This window comes from Mercenaria mercenaria, chromosome 2 (genome assembly GCF_021730395.1).
Source record: "Mercenaria mercenaria strain notata chromosome 2, MADL_Memer_1, whole genome shotgun sequence".
NCBI lineage: Eukaryota > Metazoa > Mollusca > Bivalvia > Venerida > Veneridae > Mercenaria > Mercenaria mercenaria.
This window is the reverse complement of record NC_069362.1, coordinates 13,620,706-13,644,133: the sequence shown is the minus strand read 5'-3', so window position 1 is coordinate 13,644,133 and position 23,428 is coordinate 13,620,706. Positions and strand designations below refer to the sequence as shown.

At 35.8% G+C, this 23,428-nt stretch overlaps 1 protein-coding gene across 2 annotated transcripts in view; it reads left to right on the top strand.

Moving 5' to 3' along the window:
• The window catches only part of LOC123563241 (uncharacterized), a 123,447-nt gene extending 101,828 nt beyond the window's left edge, over positions 1 to 21,619 (top strand). For both annotated transcript variants that reach the window (XM_045355930.2, XM_045355929.2), the window contains 3 exons: positions 6,292 to 6,423; positions 7,990 to 8,087; positions 21,127 to 21,619. In XM_045355930.2, the coding sequence (XP_045211865.2) occupies positions 6,292 to 6,423; positions 7,990 to 8,087; positions 21,127 to 21,436 (540 nt within the window). In that variant the 3' untranslated portion in view covers positions 21,437 to 21,619. The remainder of the gene's footprint in view (positions 1 to 6,291; positions 6,424 to 7,989; positions 8,088 to 21,126) is intronic.
• The last annotated feature ends 1,809 nt before the right edge of the window (positions 21,620 to 23,428 follow it).

Here is a 23,428-nt window from a genome sequence, read left to right as displayed (position 1 = left end):
CGCCAAGTTCTCCCCAGTATTGCGCTCTGGCATTGCCCTAGTAAGCAACACATTTGATTTGAATTCCAATCCGTGTTGATGTAATGTAACTTTCCGTAGAGTTAGAAGTCCATGTGCCGGCTGTGATAGAGGCCGACTGAACGGACTCAAGTTCTGAAGTAAGAATGTCCTTCTCTCACTCATATTGTCTAACGATACGGGCGCGCACAGTATTCCGAAAAGGAACTTTATAATCCGGAGCCACTATTTGCATGAGTTTACGGAAACCTTCACCTTCAACAAGACTCAACGGCACATAATCCTTCACTATCATATCAGCAATAGCTCAAGTAATCCTTTCACTTTCAGAAGCAGACACTTTCTTAGGCGTACTAACAAACGATGACTTTGACACTTGTTTCTTATTATCACTGCCATCACCATTAGACAGTGATACTGGGTGTTTGTTTTTTACATGATTCAGAAGATTGGATGTAGTTCCTACGTAAGTGAGGATAGTCCGCACAAATTACAAGTAGCCGACTTCTTATCAGATGATCGCGTGAAATACTTCCAAACGGCAGTAGGCGTAGGTGGCATTTTGACAGTAGATGAACGTAATAGCATGAACAATATTTTTTTTTCAATTAATTGAGGGAGAAATAAAGAAATATTAGGTTTAAGTACACTCTTTGTTTGAATATTGAGTACTTAATTAAATTGCTGACCATACAAAATGCATTTACACTGTATTTTGAGTAAATTATTTTTTCCCGGACATGTCAAGTGGATGCGATTTGCATAAAGAAATTTAATTTGCATTTCACTAAAAAATAACCCTAGACTTGTTTTTATCACTTTTCGGCGTTTTCCTTTACTCAGTTAATCTTTGATCATCTTTATTTAAAATTCGAGACTTTAGATCAATTGCTGGTCGGTATTTTTAATTACTGGCGTTTCGCACCCATCGTAAACAAAACGATTCGTAACCGATTTGTAGTAATTTATGACAGTTAAAACTTTAAGGCAAGCAATTAGCGGTATTATCTAAGGGGTACACTGCCATCACATAGCGACGCACAATCTCGGCTTGCAAAGTAACACACTGACACGTCTGACAACTCCCGAAACCATTTTCGCGGGCTTTTTTAACGACTTGGGAATTGACAAAATTAATTAACAACCATTTTTATTCTTTTATTAAGCTTTTATTTATTTGACGTAATTTTAAAAAAAATCATTCGAATAGTAAAACGGTATTCGAATATTCGTTGCCATCCCTAGTTCAAAAAACCTTATACGCGTGGAACGCCGAGAACACGAGGCGCATTTTATGCAAATGATCTGCTTATGGCGAGCACGACGTATGTGTGGCGTTTCTATGGCGTACCTGTGGAGTACCCGGTGTACCACTGAGTTCGTGGGACGAGCAGCTTCGGCGTAGTATGGAGTATGTGTGGCGTATAGAACGTTGCAGCTGCGTAACCGTTTCGTTTGTGTGGCGTTACGTTCTAACGTGTGACGTCAGATTACGTAAACGCGGCGTTTACAAGTGGGTATAAAGCGACTGATATTATTATAATATATTTTGTTCGTTCAGTTTTTGTGGCTGAGAGACAGTCTGTGAAAGAAATGTCTATTCGGCAAAACCTGTACAGTTGCAAATAAAAAAAAAGATAAAGAATTATTTCTTTTATTTATAACATGACACAATCAGCTATCCAGCTAGTCTACTGTTGTTTATATACCTGTGCTCTTTAAGTGTTAGTCTTTCTGTGAAACCAACAGGAATATATTTGAAAAGTCAAATGAGAATACAGTTTGCTAATACAGACACAGTACTTGTTCGTATATCCAGGAACAGATACTATAGTAGGTGAAATATGGACTGTATTAAGGTTATCGCACATAGTGTGAATGTCTACAAATGAAAGAAACAGATATGAAATCAGAAACCTATAACACAAGATTTGTCAGTTTTACATCTTGTCCAAGCTCTTGAACTGAAAAGAACTGATTTCTGTCTCTTCTTTGTTGATTTGTTGGCGTGGCTGAATCATGCGTTCCTGCCATGGGACGGAACCAACAGGACTGTTAAGGATGTAGGAGCGATTTTTTTCTAACGTAAAGAATTTTTTCATACTCTGTGAGCTTGAAGAACATTTGTTTCCAAGACAAACAAGAAAAGAAAAAACATAGGTCACCGAACTCGTTTTAATTTTATAGGGCATTTTCTTCACCCACTGCTTAAGCATTTCTGAAATTTTGTAAAATTAGAAAAATGGTGGTACTTTATAAAACATATAATATCCAACTTAATGTTATAGGGATTTCGGATGTTACAAGTTAATATGAATACAAGGTGATGCCAGTATTATATAAGCATAAATGTCACTAATAATTCTCGTTCATTTTCACATATTGACATAATTACCCCACCCACTTTATTGTCAATGGAAAAAACGTATTTAGATCTACAAAAAAAATTTGCAGCTTTAATGACCCACAAAAATGCTTCAAAATGGAAAGAAAAAATGTTTGAGTCACCGTGCATCTAAGAGATTTATTAAGAAAAAACTGTTAAAAATTGGTGAATTTTGATATTTTTTTTTTTGTTTTAATATATGATTTCTAGATAATATAATGTGCTATCTTGAAAACTTTTATTTCAGTTATAGCTCATCATTATATGTATCAGTCAGGAAAATTTCAAAACCAAACCTAATCTACTTTAATAGATATTTTACATTACCTACCCCTACCCCATTGTAGATCTTACGCCAATTTTAGGCAAATACCAGCCAAAAATACGGATGAAATTTTTTTTCGCAAAAGTAGAATCTATTTGCTTAAATGTTACATTATTAGCCACATTTTAATTATCTATCATTAATTTTTGGCAAAACTTTTGTAAGAAAGCACTATTCGGAGAAACATTTTTCAAAATGGCGGATATCCTGAAAAAAAAAACGCTCGTACATCCTTAAAGTACTGCTTTAGATACTTTCTCTGTCTCTTTGAAATTGTTGTGGTGCGACTATGTTCTCTGTTAGCTTCCCCGTCATGCATATTTGCATTTTGCCTCCACTGGCCAGGAACAAAGTTATGGTTCTCATCCTCAAAGTCTAGGGCTGCATTCTGTAATACTGGGTATCTCTTCCTCATAACGTTGTGCAGACATATGCAGGCTTTAACTATGACCCGAACAGTATCTGGCTTTTGCTGCATGGATCTCATGAGGACTTGCCATCTCATGGCCAAGATGCCAAACGCATTCTCAACAACCCGGCGTCCTCTTGATATGCGGTAGTTGAAAATCCTTTCGTCATCTGTAAGCTGTCACCTGGAGTACGGTTTCATCATAAAAGTTCTGAGCGCGAAGGCATCATCCTCCAAAAAGAAATATGGTGTGTTCTGGTCATCGTGGATTGGGGGGGGGGGGGGTTTATGAGGATCAGGTAAGTTTATGGAACCGTCTTCAATACATTCTTTTAGCTCTGATTCATTGAAGATTTGCCCGTCAGACATGGCACCATCTCCAGCAACGTCAATCCACAAGAAACGGTAGTTGACATCGACCAGGCCTATGAGCACAATAGAAAAGAAACCTTTATAATTGTAGAAAAGCGACCCAGAACGTGGAGGCTTCTTAATGGCAACGTGTTTCCCATCAGTGGCGCCGCATGCATGTGGGACGTTCCATTTGCTCTCAGATTCTTTCGCTATAGCACGCCACTCATCTTATGTCGTTGGGCAAGGGATGACTTCATCTTTGTATTCCTCACCTATGGCTCTGCACTCCTCCGGAACAAAGACGCTGATAGTGTTGTGTCTAACTCGGAAGTCATAAGCAAGTGATGCATATGTATCTCCGGTAGCCAAGTGCCTCACGGTACAAGCTAGCTTTAGGCCAGGATCAAGTGATTGTCGATACCAGGTATTTCGTTTGGCAGTCTTTGGCCTAATTCTGTTCAGGAGCTCGTCGAACATGGCTGGTTCCATCCTCAAGAAATGTCTGAATGAATCGGCGTCTTCAAGTCGCAATTCCTCCATTAGGCGAGTGAAATGGCCATACTGCAGCCTTCGGTCGGCATCAAACCACGGCCTCACCCACCATCTTCGGGGTCTTCTCCTTCTCACAACATGTTCTTGATTAAGGTAGTTCTGCACGTTTGGATCGAAAAACATTCTACAATGTAGAATTTGATTAAACTCTAATTTTTCAAAACTTCAGAATATACCTAGAAAAATTCAGCAAATAAAAAAGATAGGGTCGTGTGCTTGAATATTTGTTAGACTGATTTGAAAAATGGACCTCACGCAATATTTTATAATGGGAGTCTATGGAAAAATCAGAACTTTCATAACATTTTATCGAATAGATTTTTTTCTACAATGTAGATTTTGATGAAACTTCTCACAGTTGTATAAAATCACATGGCCTATAATTTGGTGTAATAAAATGTATAGGTCTTTGTGCTTATTTTTGAGATATTTGACCATGATTAAAAGGAACCGGACATTTCACGTTACTTTTAAGACATTATTTTGAAGTTTTTAACGTCCCATATGGTTTAGTATCATATTGTGACTTTAGAAATATAGAAACAGTTTTAAATTTACTCACAGGTTTCGATTAATTCATAAAGTGATTTTCATTTCCGGATAAATGACGTTACGCCATCACTTCCGGTTTTTCAAACGTGCAGAACTACCTTAACTCTCCTAGTTATCTGTTACTTCTTCTTAAAGTAAAGTCCGCAGTAATCCCACAACTGCTACTTGTAATTCAGAGTCGAGATTCATGACTTTAGATAGAATGACAGTTATTATTTAAAGAAAATTGTTCTATTAACACACGATACCCCGTTTGGAACGTTTTAAATGCCAAAATCGCAGTGATGACGTTATAAGTACTTTTGCAACGCCGCACTTAATTATATATCGCAGCGCATGCGCAGCGGCAACCACGCGGCTACGAATGATTAGCGTATTGTGCGTCGTAAATTAGTGATGGGCAAATTGGTTAGATTTGCCAACCGATTAATCGGCATAATCGGACAAGCCAACCGATTCGATTAATCGGATATAATCGGATAATCGGTTACTCTAGTTGCATATCTATAAGTTCGCCTCACAGTGTATGTTTTATGTCATTACTTAAGAAAGGAACGACACAGACATCAAATATCCTATTTTCATTGTATCCCTTCATAAACACGAGTAAGTGAACAGCATAAAAGTAACATATTTGTGAAGATAGTAAACTTCATATCAGGTGCTCGTCTTTATTTTACTAGGGACTTATCCAGTGATATTATGTTATCAAATTAAAGATATTTGGAGGCAAAAAGTATTAACGATTTATTAATTCTTAGTTAACGAATGGAATGATTTCAATCCCACAAAATCAAAAAATGAAAATACCTTTGCTAATATGCCTGTGGCATGCTATGCATACTGCCATACTAACGTCAAGAGTTTAGGTTGATGGTTTTCCCGGCTTAATTTTGTAAAGCCATATATCTTCCAAAAATCTGCGTGATCACAGATGACCTCAATTTCTTTCGAGACTTTGGAGGGAGACATTTTTACATAGAGTACATAGAGTAGTTTCCCTTGGCGTAATTCCCCCAAAGAACCGTAAATACCAGAAAGTAAAGGTTCAGAAACAACTAAATTATCCGTTTAGGGTGCCAAGTAATTAATCGGTCAGGGAAAAGTGAAGTCGGCGATCGCGCTCATGAATGCAACGCCGACGATTATTCGATTGTCGCCGATTGTCGGCCCATCACTATCGTAAATACGCCATAATACGAGATTCAGACGCCCTTGTTACGCTTTCGTTAAGAAAAGAAGGCCATGTGTACGCAGTGAGAACGCCTAGTACGTTATATCTACGCTACAGGTACGTTTACGAATAAAAGCTACGATTCCGCTGCATACTTGTTGCGTCTTTTTCGCTTTTACTGCGTACGTTTGATATCAAACATGCTACGTATGACGTATATATGGCGTATCAAACATGCTACGTATGTGCTACGAATTTTTGAAAGCAGCTTCAAAATATCGCCGCAGCCTTGCATACAAGGAGATAGCAATACGCATACAGAAGTACATGTATAAGCTGCGTAATCTGGCGTTGCTATGACGTTCCTTTCTTACTGCCTCGTATCCTGATACGTCGTACATACGCAAGCCTGATACGCCAATGTGTGACAGAGGTTTTACTGACGATTGTCAAAATGATGTCGCACCAAGATCCAAAAAAGAATTTGTCAAACTTTAAATGCGTGTTCTATTACGTTTCAGATCACATCAGTGGCGACAAAACTGAACTTGTTGTGGGAGGTTGTGCGTTCAATGATTGTATTCATTATTCCAGTAGTCACTGGAATCGGTATATCCGTTCTCAGCCAGACATATCTCCCCAAAACATTGGCGGTAAGTTGCAACCTCTAACGAAAAACGGCTATCTTATTTTTTTTTAGATTTTAAGTAATAACTGTATTGCAAATTTGTATTGTTTATTTGCTGTATTTTTTTCTTTTACCACTGATACTGATATTAGCAATTGTGACATTCATTTCTTTTCTCAGTCCTTTCTAAATAATGTGCAATAATGCAGTGTTCAAATACTGTGTATTTAAAGTTAAGCTCTCGGCACACAGAAAAAAGACTTAAAAGAAACAAAATGCAAAGTGTGTGCTTTATCAGAGCCTAATAATTAAATATGTATGCAAGACTTTTATACGCCCGTGAAACGGGAAGCATTATTGAATCACCTGTGTCCGAGACGGCGTCCGCTAAAGTTTTTCCGCTCTGTAACTTAGCAATTCTAATCCGATCTTCACTTAACTTGGCCATAATATTTATGGACATAATATTATAGCCAAGTTTTATGATCAGCTTGATTGACACGGTGGTCGTGGAGTCATGACCCTTAAATTATTAAAAATTGAAAGTGTTCACCCTCTAACTTAAGTATTTCTGGAGTGATGCTCATTGTCGAATAACTGAAAATGCGAACATTTAGTGTCCGCACATAGTTTGAGCAGTTCTTATCCGGTATTCACCAAACTGGGTTACAATGTTCAAAGGAAAAGTATCTCAGCCATTTTTGATAATCATTCAGATTGTCACAGTGGCTCTGGATTTATGTTGCTGAATTACCTAAACTGCACACATTGACATGTGCGCCCTAACTTGAGTAGCTCTTACCCAGTTCACCAAACTCAGTCACAATAATAATGAACAAGAAGTATCGGACTGGTTAGATAACAAGTCACTTTTTTGAGTAATGAACCTTGAATTACTTAAAATTGCGAAACATGACATTGTCCGCTTGATATCTTAACAATTTTTATCAAATACTCTCCAAATATGGCCAGAGTATTTGTGGCTAAGGCCTAAAAAAATCTTTGTTTCCGATAACATGCTAAAAAATTAGGGTAGGTAGGTCGGAATTTTTTTAATATTTTTTTTCAGTGAGACTTTTCGGAAATTTTTTTTTGTGTCGAAAAATGAATACAAATAAGGGGATTATGCCTTTAGAGCAGCAATAGGCCTAAGTTGATTTATTAACATCACTGGCCATGTTTAAAGCATAGAAAGTGCAGTTTTGCAACTGTTTGTTAAAAAGTTGAAAAAAAAGAAATTCTCCAAGGCCATAAAACATTTAGGGTCGGGTTAAAAATTTAGGGTAGGTCGGGATACCGGAAACAAACAATTTTTACGCCTAAAATATCTTCGCAAAGACGTCCTGGAGTAAGAAGCCTTGAAAATATCGATATTGAAAATCGACAACTAGTCTGCTCATAAAAATCAAAGTAATTAGCTGTGGCAGGCGTTTATTGAAACATTTTGACTTTCTTGTTTTATGAATAATTTCACGCGCTGACACGTAACTCATTGTGTTGTATTTTCAGTCTTCTCCAATATTTTTCCGTTTTCATGTAAACTGTCGTTAAATCGTTCATTTATATTAAAATAATGTTAACATTTTTGTAGGTGATTTCCTCTTCCATTTGCAATGGTATCACAATTGGATTAGTGTTCTTGAATCTCACTCCCCTGAATGAAGCAATTACTAGTTTCATAGACAGCAGGTAAGCTTCGCTGTTTAGGTAGTTGTATTTTAGTAAATCCTTAAATAAATTCTAATCAAACTTTACCTTGCTGAAGATCTTTATAGCTGTATGAAAAGTAAACTTTTTTATCAAAATACTGGTACTAGTGGTACGGTGACAATCAGAGTCTAGAAAATGATGGACCGGGACACCTATTGCAACAAGCAATGTTATATACCAAAATGTTTGTTAATTTTTACAGTTTATGAAACCACTGGCATAAATTGGCATAAATCGTGGCAATTCGAGAAATCCAAGATGGCCGCCAAAATTAAAATTGCAACCGAAATTTATTTAATATTTATTTTATTACACATTTTTAATTCTAACAGATATAAAAAAACTCAAAATCTCTATACATAAACATTTTTTAAAAAATATACTTATTTTGAGTTATTTAAATACAAGGTCAAGGTCAAATTCAAGGTCAGATGTCAAAAAATGCTTATCAAAGACCAAATATTGTGAAAAATACTGTTTTGCCCAAACAGATTATAATTCTTATTCGTATTACTGATTTTTCTTATTCTAAAATTATTTGTCAAAAGGTCATTGATAAATTTTCTCTTCTGACAAATTGTATGCATAATATATAATTCACATTTGATAACACTGTTTAAAATGAAAGTAACTAAAATGAGTCTGACTTTTTACATCAAACTTTCATCTTCGAGTTCAGCATATGTCTCCACATTTGCTAACATAGTAAATAAGTTTTCACAGATGCGTCCTTGAAGATTTCCTTTGCAGCTACAAGCTTGAGTACATGGCTGCTCATTGCTCGAGCAAACACATTCATCCGTGCACAGGTCAGAACAGTACAAATCAGGTCACTCAGAAGTTCTGGTGGGGCTACGGCTTGTGACATAAGATGTGGAATGTACAAACCTGTTTCTGAGTCCTTGGAATAACCAAAGTCTAGCGGATCAAGTGGAGAAATCTTGGCATTCAGTGATGACCTCCATATAAACAACTGATACATGCAGCGCAGTAAATGAAGAACAAAACTGTCATTTGTCGGAGGCAGTTTTCTTGGTCTGACTCGTTTCTTGCCAAGAACATGTAAAGTGCGAAGAGCGTTGGGTGAAATACAGTGACTATGTCCATACAGAAGACCAACAAACTTAATGGTAGCCGCTTTGGCCTTAGGGGACAGGATTGGCTGTGTACCAAGTTCTGCAAGGTCTCCAAGATCATCAGCCGCTTTGCACATGACTTGAAAAGCTTTTTTCTTCCCTATACCATGGAATGAAGAACATGTGTCACAGCCTGTTATGCAATACACAGACAACATGATAAGTAGCTGCTGTGGAGTCAGTGAGCTGGCGACTGTATGTACAGGAATGTATCTTGTAGGGTCTCTGTGTATACTTTTTCTACCTGTTTTGAAATAGATTGACTTTAAGTTCAGCTGAGAGAAGTAGTGTATAAGAAGTACAAATACATCAGTGTCAGGACTGAAGACAATACATTGCTCTGCACCAAGTGAAGCAGCATGTGCAACATGTAGAATAATTCTACTGTCCGCTTCTTCATGATCCGATTCTAATGCCTTAACATATTCGACCGATGCAGAAGTGACCTTTATAGCTTTATCCCCTAATCCTCCAGCTACATAGACAACAGTGTTCTCATCAAGAAGTTCGTGGCAATTTTCGGTGAGGTATCTAGTATACAGCCTTGTCAGCTCACATTTACTTTTTGTACTGGACACCACTCTCTTCCAATCAGCAATCATCATATTTGGTTTAATTGCAATAGGTCCTGAATCAGATACATTTTCACCACGATTTTGACGTGCTTGGGTCTTCAGGCTCCCCAAAATATACCTGTCAAAAACCACATGTACCTGTGAAGCTCCCTGTCTATATGAAAGAATATATAGCCAAAATGATGAAGCCATCATCTGATATGTTGTCTTGATTCCAGACTGAGGTTGGAGCATCTGAACAACAGCCATAGCATCAAAAATGAAGCAATCAACTACACTGGAAGCATTCAGTGCATAATCTTCTGGACAAGTGAAACTTTCATGTTTCTCAATGAAATCAGACTTCTTTGTAGACATAGGAGAATCGTCATCTGTAAACAAACTCAAGGGTACAGGTGCGTTCTCAAATGATAGAACTCTGTCTAATGGCACTTTCTTAAATGAATTAATTGCAAGAAGTCTTAGATACATCTCCTCACCATCAATAGGAACTGTGCCAGAATTTGATTGCCCCAAGTGTGATGACTTTAGATTTAGGCAAAGGGTCAAAGAACTGTTTTCCGGGAGATATAGCATCTTCTACTACAAGTCTATCGCACACAGATTTGTTGAGTGACTGTTTGCCTGTTTTATGACAATCTAATAAGCTAGCATCAACATCAGGTGACATCTCAACTCCACTTGCAATGTTAACAAGCCTAGATGGAGGGAATGACAGGGAAAATGGATCAATGAAAGTGCCACTTTCAAATAGACTCAACATTTTTGTCACAGCTGTATTGTAAGATTGTTTGTGGAAAGGTGTGTCAGTGTGATGTCTGTTTGAACTGGGTGATTTACTTGATGAATAAGCCATGGCATACTTTGCAGTTATTGGTCTAGCGAGAAACCAGCGAGTGAGTGCACTATCATTATGGGTAATACCTATGATGCCACCCGAGGACTTCAATGCCTTGTTTTCTGTCACTTCTAGTATGTAGTCAAACCACACAGAATTAAAACAACCATTTGTAAGTTTAGCAACAAACTTGCCTTCTCCGAACTTTTCTACTAACTCAGCCGGAAGCCTGTAATTTTGCAAGATCATGTATGGCATGAATCTTGAATAAACTGTTCTGTTGGAAGAGAACAAGAAGGGCAACAGCTTTGCTTTTGCGTACTGATGTGCTTGCCATAATCCATGTCGGGAAGATGCCAGATAGAGCTTCATTGGTAAAGACACTTCTGATAAATAATCATCCCAAAATCTGAAGAGTGGAGATGTCCTACCCTCTGACCTGAATGCCTCTAAAATGGGAAGAATTTCTGAGTCTATCTCATGTAAAAGACGTTGCACTTCCATGTCGTTATTAAGTATGTCCACGTCTAGATGTTTTAACTTGTCTAGCATGACTAGTGGAATCGGTTTTGAATTATCTTCAGCCCATTTAAGGAATTGTTTAAAAAATCTTTGGTTCAAAACTTCATCAACCATGATGAGACCATGCAAGGCTCTGTCAAAATCTTTGCCTGAAAGAATATGTTCAGCAGTAACCCGAGCAAATACATCAGATTCCACTAATATCTGCTTAAGACCTGCATCCCCATAAATATAGCCAATACCACCAAATACAGACATCATAAAGTGTATGCCCCCCTCAAGTGGATAAACACCTTCAAATTCACTCGGATTTGCCCACACAATTTCTAACGCCTTTGATAGCAGGCCCATATCAAAAACAATGGGACACACTTTTTGTCCCAAAGCATTCATTTGCTCCTTAGTACGTTTGAGTACAGTATAAACTGTATTAAAATCATTTGGAGGAGCCATGATTATCGGATTGAATGCAACATTAACAGTTTCAGATAAAAAGTCATTTTGAATAACAGTTTGAAAAATGCCGTATCTTGCACTGCCATGTCATCACACAGGCCCACTAGTGTATGCCTTCCAACTGTGTAAAGCAGCTCTTTTAATCGTAGGAGTCTGGATTCCTCCGGCTCAGGACGGTGAAGTTCATTAGGCTGTACGGGAGGTTTCAGTACTGGAGATGGTCTTCTGTCGGGTTTATGGTATACGAGGGTGTGAGCAAGACCTCTGCCTACAATACATAATTATGTGTACATAATATATTTGCTACTTAGGTAAAATAGACTATTTAATTGAATGACTAAATGCAAAAGGCATGCACAAGAAACAAAGAGGAAAACGTTATTGTTTTAAAACCTGTTGCATTTGATTTTTACGAATGCTAATAGTTTCCCCTTTCAGGTAACTTATACTTATCATCACGGAAGGTTACAAGTATTATACAATTTTTGCCTTTTGGTGAGGTCGGTAAATCCACATATCGACCGAACCTCAAAGGCAACAATTGTTTTATTATTAAATCCAGCCTACTCATAAGTATAAACATTAGATACAAATATCTGCAGCCTTTGGTCATTTTTTGTGGTAAATTGTGTACAACGTCCCTTTGTTTTGAGGTCAAACTGTGATGACGTCACAACTGGCGGTCAATGTGTTTTTTGGCTCCGCCTTCGAGTCAATACGTCTTTTTATCATTGATCATGTGACTACATCTAGACCAATGGAAAGGACTATAAATATAAATGTAATAATAAATAGGAATAGAACTTTGGCACAAATCTCAGACCACTCATGCACATTTCAATACATACATGGTTTTGATATCAGACAATATATCTAATATCATATAACACTTTTGCACATATAAAAGTGTTTAATGCAATAACCACATCGAGGGTTCAACGCAATAAGGGCGTAACTACATTTTTGAAAACTTTACAAGAGAAGAAAAAAAAACTACTTTGTTTTTTTCTGTGTTCAGTCACAAACAAATTTACCAAAGTTTTTCACTTTATATTAGACATGTTATATGAAACATTAAACAACATGAATGTAATTTGACAAAATAACAGTATATTTTAAAACATTTGACTTAAGCCCTTATTGCATGATTTTTCATGTAAATCTGGAGTAATTTTATATGCAAGATGGGCGTAAGTGGACTTACGCCTTTATTGCAGGAATTTTTCTGTTGAAATTGGTAAAACTGTGTCATGCAACAAGGTAGTATGTACAAAAAAGTAAATACAACTAAAGCATACTAGCACTTTTATACTCATTTTAAATGAAACATTTAAGAACATAATTGAAACTGAAGAATATAACAGCCTATTTTTCAGACTTAACAGCAAGATTTTTTCATGTAAATCCGGAGAGATTGTATTTGCAAAATGGGCAAAAGTGTTCTTTTGCAGTAAAATTTCAATTAAAGTTTCTGATGAATTTAATATTTTTTTTCACGTAAAATGGTATTACTATACAACAGAATACAATCATAAAAAACTAATTTATGTCTGCATTTTCTTGAATTAAACTGAATATTACACATTTCATTTTTCCCCTCCAGACCTGAATGAATATCTTTCTATTTGGCACTATAATAAAGGGAAAACAACAACAACAAAAAAGACTTTAAAATTGCAAAGCGGTATATAGGGAGTCTATCAAATAACAAATAGGACAAATGAAATCTGTCAGTCACTCTATTTCTTAAATTTCAGTCTTGCAAGCTTTATCAAAGACAAATGACATTAACTGTATATCTGACAAAATGAAAACACCACAAAATACAGGACATGACACACAGGAGATGGCCTCAGTTACCACAGCACAATAACAGCATCTTTGTTGCATGTTATAACATGGCAATTTTCCTTGACTATTAATTAATAAACTGAAACAGGGAGCGGTAGTCTAGTGGATAAGGTGTCAACCACTCATTCATGGGGTCGTGGGTTTGAGCCCCACTGGGGTCACAACCATGACCTCTCATATGACACCGGTATTGGTTTTTCCAGAAGCAGGCACAAGAGTAGTTTCATATTGAAAACTAGATGTGTATATAAAGGACACAGGACTGGTGCCCCCACCTCCTGTCACTGTACATAATTATTATTATTATACCAGATTTATATAGCGCCCTTTTCATGATCAATTTCACGTTCAAAGGCGCTTTACATAGTTCAAATGCAGCCACACAGGGCGCATAATTCATCCTCTACTAGTACAGACACAGAGCGATATGACCAGAGGGACAGAGTGAGACAAAGCCCCCAGAGAGATTTGAAATCAGATACAGGCTTGTCCGGCTAACTTAGCCTAGCTTGTTGCGAATAGACAGCCTGGTTCTTTAACGTCCCCAGTGTATAGCACTGATACATGCAAGGATTGCCTGGGTTCCTCAAGTTGGGTGGGAAACACTGAAAAGCGTTCCTGAAAATTCCAGAGTAGCTGCCGGAGATCGAACCCCCGACCTCAGGATTGGAAGGCCAGTGTGCAAACCACTGAGCTATCCGTCCACCTATACATCATGGTTTCATGACTCTGGGTGAAATATCTTAAATACATGCAACACAATTAAATGTTTCATCACTTTAATGTGTATTTTTCGCTAAGTCAAAGACCATAACTCCTTACTGGCTGAATGAAATCCCAAACAGAACACCCAAATGTACAAGTTCACATGTTATAACAATCCCCTGATGTTTTCTGACTCTAATTCAAATACTTCTTGAGATACAGGCAACACAAACTTTTTGCACTTATGCCTTTTTTTTTTTACTTAATCAAGGCACATAACACTAGTATGACCAAAAGAAATCCTGAATGAAACCTTAGGTGCACAAATTTCCATGCTGAATAATATTCATCCTCTTTAACCCGTTTTAAAATAAAGTGTGACACAAACTTTTATATTCATTTTATGCATATTTTTTATCAAGTGAAGGGTCATAACTCTGGTCTGGCTGAATAAAATCTCAAACAAAACCCAAGGGGGCAGGCACAGAACTGCTGAATAATAATCCTGTAATGTTTCATAATCTAAATACTTTCTGAGTTACTGTTATATGACACAGACTTAAAATAAAATGTTGGTCAGCTGTGAGAGATCCAAATTAAAATACTAGCTAGGTGCACAATTTCACTTATTGAAGCTTGATGACACTTTGTAAAATACCTTTTTTGAGACATGCACAACATAAATTTGGACGAAAATACAAGGGCAACTCAAAGTGCCTCCATCCAACCCTTGCTCACGAAATTTTGGATGGCTAAAAAATCACACAGTGACTGTAACAATGTTAATACCAAAAGAATCTGTATAGCTGCAGATTTAGCATGCCTATCATTTGACATATTCCACCTGTGCACAATTAATGCAAAAACCACAAATTGGTTTATAAGTAAATATAAGAAATTTGCTGAAATGGCATAGAAAGTATGTGGTAAGTACCTGTATACAAAACAAGAGCACAGCCTTGCGGGTGCAGACGCTCATCTGATTTTATTGTCTCTGTATAATAGAACAAGAAACGCCGCAATGCCACGAAACCAGGTTTTCAACACTTTTCATAAGAATAAAAAAGTATACTGAATCACAGTGCACCACTTTAAAGCACAACCCTAACCCTAACCCTAACCTAACCATAACCCTAACCCTATTTTTAGTAACAATGACCTTGACCTTGATCCCAGAAACCCCAAAATCAATCCCAAGCTACAACTTTATATAAGTTTTCTATACACCAAGTTTCATCATGATAGCTCATTCCTAAGTTAAGTTATTGACCGGAAACTCTTTTTCTATTTTAAGTAACAGTGACCTTGACCCCAGAAACCCCAAAATCAATCCCAGCCTTTGTCTTGATATAAGCTACATACATACCAAGTTTTATTCAAATATCTTTACCGAAACAAAAGTTATTGACCGGAAACACCAGTTTGACGCCGCCCGCCCGCCCAACGACATACCCCAGTCTAATAAAAACCTGGTTAAATATTGTCTACCCATGATTTTTTGAAGTTCAAAAGGGGCCAAAATTCTTGCAAAAACAATTTAAAATTACGGTACTTGCTTTGCAGAGCCAGCTTTCATAGCGAATACCTTCACCAAGAATTAAAGCAATAGCTTTGACCTTTCAGGAGAAAAGTTGACCTAAATGTAAAATTTAACTAAAAAAAAAAAAAAAAACTAACAAAACTGATATTTTCCTATTCCAAAAGGGGCCATGATTCTTGCAAAAAGGCAGTATGGAGTTATGTTTCTTGCTGTACATAGTCAGTTACTGATGTTGAACAAGTGTTGCAAGTTTTAAAGCATGCGGACACTGATGCAGACGTTGTCGCCTATCAAGCGATGACAATAACTCATATTTTTTTTTTTTTTTAAATCAGATAAGCTAAAAAGTTTCGAATATTACCAAACTGGCTTTATGTATTATTATGTTACTGAATAATACAGCCACACTTACATTTCAAAGAATGTATGCTGCATGTCTTAGGTTGTGGCTGTTCACTGTAAACTATAGCCTGAAGTACTGGCTTTTGATGTATGACACCTTTTTGATTTTCATTTTATTATTAAAGTAACTAGATTTAAAAAAAAAAATGCACATTTCTACCTCATTTTGAATATTTTGTTTCTTTTGGTGCCATAAAACTAAACTTTTGGTACAGATTATTGAGGAGTTTTTCCTAGACCAGACGCCTTTCATGTATTATCACATTTCATTGCTGGACTTCCCCTTTTATATGTATATGGAGTTTCACCTACAGTTTTCGTGGACTATAATCCTTTTGCAATACTGTACCGAGAAATGCAGGCACAAGTGTAAAAATCTTCAAGTAATTGGTAATGCAATTTATTTGTTTTCAAGAAAATCATTTTTTAACTCCCTTACATTTTTCAAGGGCATAAAAATATTTTTAAACCATGATACATCTTAAAAAGCCTGCAAGGATATAGAACATGGACTTACTTCGACCATGGTACGACTTTACAAAATTCAGGGAAATTGAAATATTTCCTACCATGATACAACTTTAAATATCTTTAAGAACAAGGATACACCTTTAAAAATCTTTAAGAATACAGAATATAGACTTACTTTAATCATGATACACCTTCTGAAGTCTTCAAGAATAGAGTATAGCCTTTTTATAACCTAGCCCAATTAATATTTTTAAACTGTTAATTTTTGTATAAAATGTTAATATATTCATTTTATTTTACGAGTATAGAAATGTTTCTATTTGGCAATAATTATTGTGGGGCAAGTATGGCTTTCACTTTGAAAGTATTGGGCTATTAGTGCATTAAGTAGCAGTAAGATGAATGGGGGTCTATCATTTAACTGTAGCTATTATAAATTTGATATTAACATATCCATGCACAAAGGATGAATCTACCATTTGTAAGTACTGACTCTCATAAGCATAAAAAGCCTTTCTTGACTTCAATGTCATAAAATGTGACAATATTACATTTACTTTAAGGGTCATGCATTATGATGTCATCATTATAACATCACAGAAGTTATCTGTTTACACAAGCCTGTATTGCAGGATAGATATTAAGACTATTGGATACTTTTTTGCATGCAATAAGGCAGTAAGTCAACTTACTTCCATATTGCGCGTAAAAATCAAGGCAATCTGAGATACGCCCTTATTGCAATATCAAAATAATGATATAAATAACTGAAACATCTGGTTTAAATTTTCACAGTATATAAATTAGGTCAAAATAAAGTGAAAAATAAAAAAATGTGATTTTTTGGTAAAATATGTAGATACGCCCCTATTGCGTTGAACCCTCGACATGTGATTTAATATTATGATCCTTGTTTACCTGGAAGAGATGAAACGTCAATAGATCTCTCTGGTACCCTAGGGATCCTGACAGACAAATCTTGTTCCGATCTTGTAGTCTGCATCAAGATGCTTGTCATAGCATGAGTGGATCTTTTGCCACTGAGTGTGTTCTCATTATGGTCCCAGTTGTCTGCTGCGGCTATTATAAGATCACCACCTGTCAAATTCTCTTCAGATACACCAGTTTGTGCCAGTTCAGAAGGAACAAGTCCACCTTTAATATGTTATAAAATATTTCATCAATATCTGATATGCTTAATTTCGTTGGACAGTTATAAGGATTTCATATAGATTTATTCCTATTTACCCCTCACAAAAGCAGTATTCCCTATATGATCAGCTTTTACATATTTGTTAAACGTGCTTATGTATATATTATATAGCAAGTGTCATTTGCCATACAAATATCTTAACAGGTACATATATGGTGCAAAATGGTGCTAGTTCAAGTTCAAGACAGTAATTTTTTTTTTAATTTGGTAAACATACATTAAAAGCTATGCATGGAAACAAAAAAAGTATAGTAATAAATTAATACCCCCTATGCGTTGATCGATTCTGACACGGACTGTACTGGTAAGAGATGAACGTCAAAGAACTGCCTAACAGAGTTAAAGACAATTGTGTACCGTGATTGAGTCCATCAATCAGCTTTTCTACTACCATAAGAATGGTGCAAGTAAACTGACAGTCCTAGATGTTTAGGAGTTGTCACTGGTTTTACCAGATATGTGATGTCTGAAGTTATAGACAATACTTTTTGATCAAGGGTAACCTCATCAATGTTAGTTTCATCTGTATCACCTGACAACCATTTAACAAATATCATAAGGTGGTAGTGAAGGAAGTCTTTTTGCGATTAAGTGTTTATTTCTGATGATGAGAAGTACTCGTTTTCTAGACCAACAGTTGCTTTCAATAGCCTGTTTCCAAGAATTATTGCTGCCTTATGAACTACTGATAAGTCATGTTCTTCAGAGTATTCAAAATTCTCAATCAAACTACACTCTAAGTCATTTTGTTCTTTGACACGTTTTAGGGTTTTTTCTAATGTGACAAATTTGCACAATGCATCATTAACGCTCAAATTGTTTGAACAAACCAGATCCGATAATCCTGCCCTAGAAATAAATCTCAACTCTGGCCAAACACGCTTCAGCACTCTTTTAATCTGCTTTCCACTTAACTGGTTTGTTTCAATATTCAGACTTCTTGTCTGCGCTAATTCTTGTATTTGCTATTTAATTTGGGGTAAATCATAAACATTTCTCTTGAGTTCAATAGAATCAAACATTTCAGATTTCAAATATTCGCAGACAATATCAATTTCACTTTTCAAATTTTCTGATTTGGATTTGACTTTTACATGTTGGTCTGACAAGTAGGTTGCTAAACAACCTTTCTTACTGTGGTAGCGCGCCACCACAGCAACAAGGTCACCATTTGAACAAGTAACTGGAATGTATCATTCCCTTGCAGCAAGTTGAAGTTTTGAGTAATTTAGACTTCATCAATTGACTCATTTTTGACCACTTTTCTTTTGCGCTGCATTTCTCCAGCCCCCGCTAGTCAGTAGAAGAGCGTTGTTTACGACGCGGTCGTAGTTCGATCTGGGCGGGAGTTCCGTGACTATTTGATAAAGACATTTGTCTGAATCATTAGTCCTCACCCTGATTCATTGGGGAAATTGCAGTTACTGGGAGAACAGGTCTACTTGGTACAATCGAAAATGTTAGTTATGCCGCCTTACAGACTGAAACTGTGAAAAATGGCGTAACAAACAAAAAAAAATAATAAAATAAACAACAAGCATTTTCTCTACATACAAAGCACATTTCTTTCCAAGAAAATTCATCACATTTAATTTGTGACCTTGTTACTTTTGAGGTCGGGCCTCCTTTTTATAACTTTCTTCTTCCACTGTTTTAGTAGCATAAAAAGGGTGAAGAAACTTTGATCTACATGCTTTATGATATACTAATTTTATTTCTCCCTTCCTGATCTTTTCTTGACTTCCCACAATATTTGCAGAAATTTCATCATTTCTGTTTCCACAAACAGAGAGCAGGGATTCAAATTTAGCTGGATCTAGGGTTGTTTTATTTTGGTTAAATGCCTTTTTACAGAAACAGCAATTATCTACATTAAATGTCAGTCTTCTATTCTTAGATGGCTTATACTCGTGTGATAATACATCCATTATGTATCTTTACCTGAAAAATAAATGGGACTTATTTGATGGAGAAATGTTTACATATACACCGGTTAATATTTTATTTCCATTTAATATTTTATTTTCTAATAAAGATATATACAAAAAAGCAATTACATAGCATAATAATTCATAATTGTAAACCAGTTGGACATAAACAGTTTAAAATTTTCATGATATTTGCTTTTTATACATGTTTTCCATCAACACTGATAGCTAAGGTCAAAAAGTTTGTTTACATTATCAACAGATGTTGATTATGCATTGAAACAGCAATTTTTTCATTAGTTTTGTAAAAACTTATAATGGTTATGTAGTTCTATATCAAATCCATGACCTACTTACATGCTGTTTTAAAATTTATGCTAGTTTGGATAAAAGATAGAATTTTATTTTGAATTTTCCCTCCAGAAAACTTTGACAGGTGCGTATGTAAAATTTTCCATATCATATTAGTCCTATGGAGACTTTCCTGCTGGAAGTACTTAAATACATTTCTGGGGGCAAAACAAAAATAAGAACAAAACCAAAAGGTTTCAGAAAAGGTTATTTATGCGAACTTACCTTTTCTTTATATATATGTGTACAAAAGAATCCTCTGCACTCTGGAAATATAACGTATTTGCATAATCCGTCACGTGACGTGTACAAAACCGGTTTTAACAAAAAAAATTAAACAACAAAATTGTCCACATTTTTGTTTATTTTATGCACCTTTACTTTAAAATATAAAAATACATAAATACTTACGGGAGAAGGTAACTGTGAGATTTGTACACATGTTATCTTTATTCAGATTGTTATTTTTGTAGCTATTTTGAAACAATTTTGCTATTTTTATAAAAAAAAAACAAATAAACTAATTAAAAGCAATGATGATCAAATAACATATTTAGGGTGTCAGTTACTTGTGACATTGAAATAAAAGTCAGAAGTCATTTATCATTTATTTTGTATAAGCTGTTAACTTTCTGAAATTTTCAGTGGTAATCAGATTTTTGGCGGCCATCTTGGATTTCTCGGATCGCCACCATTTATGGCAATTTATGCCGGTGGTTTCATAAACTACAAACCTTGACAAAATTTTGGTATATAGCATTGCTTGTTGCAATGACTGTCCCACCTACCCCTATTTTTATGAACTATTGAACTCTGAGTCACCCTACCATAGGGCGTGTCTGTGCACGCCATGATGTTTGCGGTGATATTAAATTGAGTTTATTTCATTTAGTGTTTCTGATTGTTTACTTGTGTTAATTCAATTAATCGATTAATGATTCTTCGCACTAAGTAAAATTTCTGTGTTTAAACACTTATGGGGTTACAGTTCATGAAGAAAATCCAAAGACATTAGATTTTTTGATTACAGGATATATACGCCAAATTTTGTAACATGTAAATGTAAAACATGCCATGACAAAAATAACTGCAACAAGGAGCAACACGAACAAAAACAAGACAAGACCGTAACAGGCCCTGATACCACTAGTGAACATCAGGATGAATCTGACTTGTCGTCGACCAACTCTGCAGAAACTGTGATTAGCAACTCTGCAGAAACTGTGATTAGCAACACTTCTGGAACTGTGATCAGCAACACTGCTGGAAACGTTGCTGGGGACAATGACGAAACATTTAGAAGGAGATGTGTTGATACAGAATATCTTAATCAGCATTAAAATCCGTGTCAGAAAGCAGTGTACCTACCTAAAGAACAGGAGACATAGGGAACAAGAGTACAAATAAAACCAAAGTGCGTGATAAGAAACGATTGGTGATACCACCACATAAATAATAATTCAGTATGTTTTGTGTAAGTTCAAGACATAAATTCGTGTTACAAAATTAAAGAATCAAAGATATTACAGTGCAAATTGTTCATTTAACTCATTAGTTTTCGTTACAAGTTAACAGTTGTTTACATATATATATAAGTTTGTGAATACACTAAGTCTTACAGAACAAGCTTACCACATTAACAATAATGCTTAAATCATTGATAATCAATGCATTTGGAAGACTGGTTTGCGTATATGCGTTCCTGCATGTGTGTGTTGGAGGATGTTGTAAATAATGCCCTGAGCCAGACTGATCAAAAAAAGAAATTTATGCAGGGCTACTTGTTTCCACTTAGCATGTTTATTATATTTTTCACAAATCCAGCCTGATTTTAATTTAAATATAAATTTCTTTTATTTTCCCACAGTTATGCTGCCCGAAAGGCGAGCTATAGTTGCTGCTTTGTCTGTCCGTCCGTCCGTCACACTTTTGTCCGGAGTATAACATAAAACATATTAATGGCATTTGATTGAAACTTCACATAATTATAGAGGCCATTGAGACAAAGTGCAGTGTTAAAGAATCATAACTACTTTACCTAGTTTTTAAATTATCTCCCTTTATTATACAAAATAAGGCTTGTCCGGAGCATTACTTGAAAGGTATTAATGGCATTTCTTTGAAACTTCACAAACAGAGGCCATTGACGGAAAGTGCAGTGCCAAAGAACCGTAACTCTACTTTACCTATTTTTCAATTATCTCCCTTTATTATACAAAATACGTCTTGTCCGGAGCATTACTAGTACTTGAAAAGTATTAATGGCATTTCAATGAAACTTCACAAAATAATTGAAGCCATTGATGCAGTATCAAAGAATCATAACTCTACCTTTTGCTTTTGAATTAACTCCCATTATTCAATTTTCTTCTTTTATTACCTCCATTTTTTAAAAAATTGTTTGTTTCTAAGACGTTATTCTCCATATTGGGACAAGCACATGCATCGGGGAACATCATTCGGTTTAACCAATTCCTTGTTATTAGCTCACCTGAGCAGTGCTAAGGTGAGTTGTTGTGATCGATCGATGTCTGTCGTCTGACAACATTTAGCTTGTGTATGCGATAGAGGCTGTATTTTTCAATTGATCTTCATGATATTTGGTCGGAATGATTGCCTTGATGAAATTTTGGTCAAGTTTTGAAATGGGTCATCTTTGGTTAGAAACTAGGTCACTAGGTCATTACATAGAAAAACCTTGTGTATGCAATAGGGACTGCATTTTACACCGGATTTTCATGAAATTTGATCAGAATATCTGTCTAGATAAAATCTAGGTCAGCTTTAAATATGGTTTATCTGGGATCAAAAACTAGGTCATGCAGTCAAATTAAAGAAAAACCTTGCGTATGTAATACGGGCTGCATTTTACACTGGATTTTCATCAATTTTAGCCAGAATGGTTGTCTTGATAAAATCTAGGTCAAATTTGAATATGGATTATCTAGGGTCAAAAACTAGGTCACTAGATCAAAACAAAGAAAATCCTTTTGTATGCAATAGGCACTGAATTTTACTTCGGATCTTCATGAAATTTTAGCACAATATTTGTCTGGATGAAATCTAGGTCAAATGCAAATATGGGTTATCTGAGGTCAAACACTAGGTCATCCGGTCAAATCAAAGAAAAAACTTGCATATGCAATAGATGCTGTATTTTTCAAATGAGCTTCATGAAATTTGGTCAGAATAATTGCCTTGATAAAATCTAGGCTGAATTTGAAAACGGATTATCTAGAATCGAAAACTAGGTCACCAGGTCAAATCAAGAGAACCCTTGTGTACGCAGTAGGGGCTGCATTTTACACTGGATTTTCGTAAATTTTAGTCAG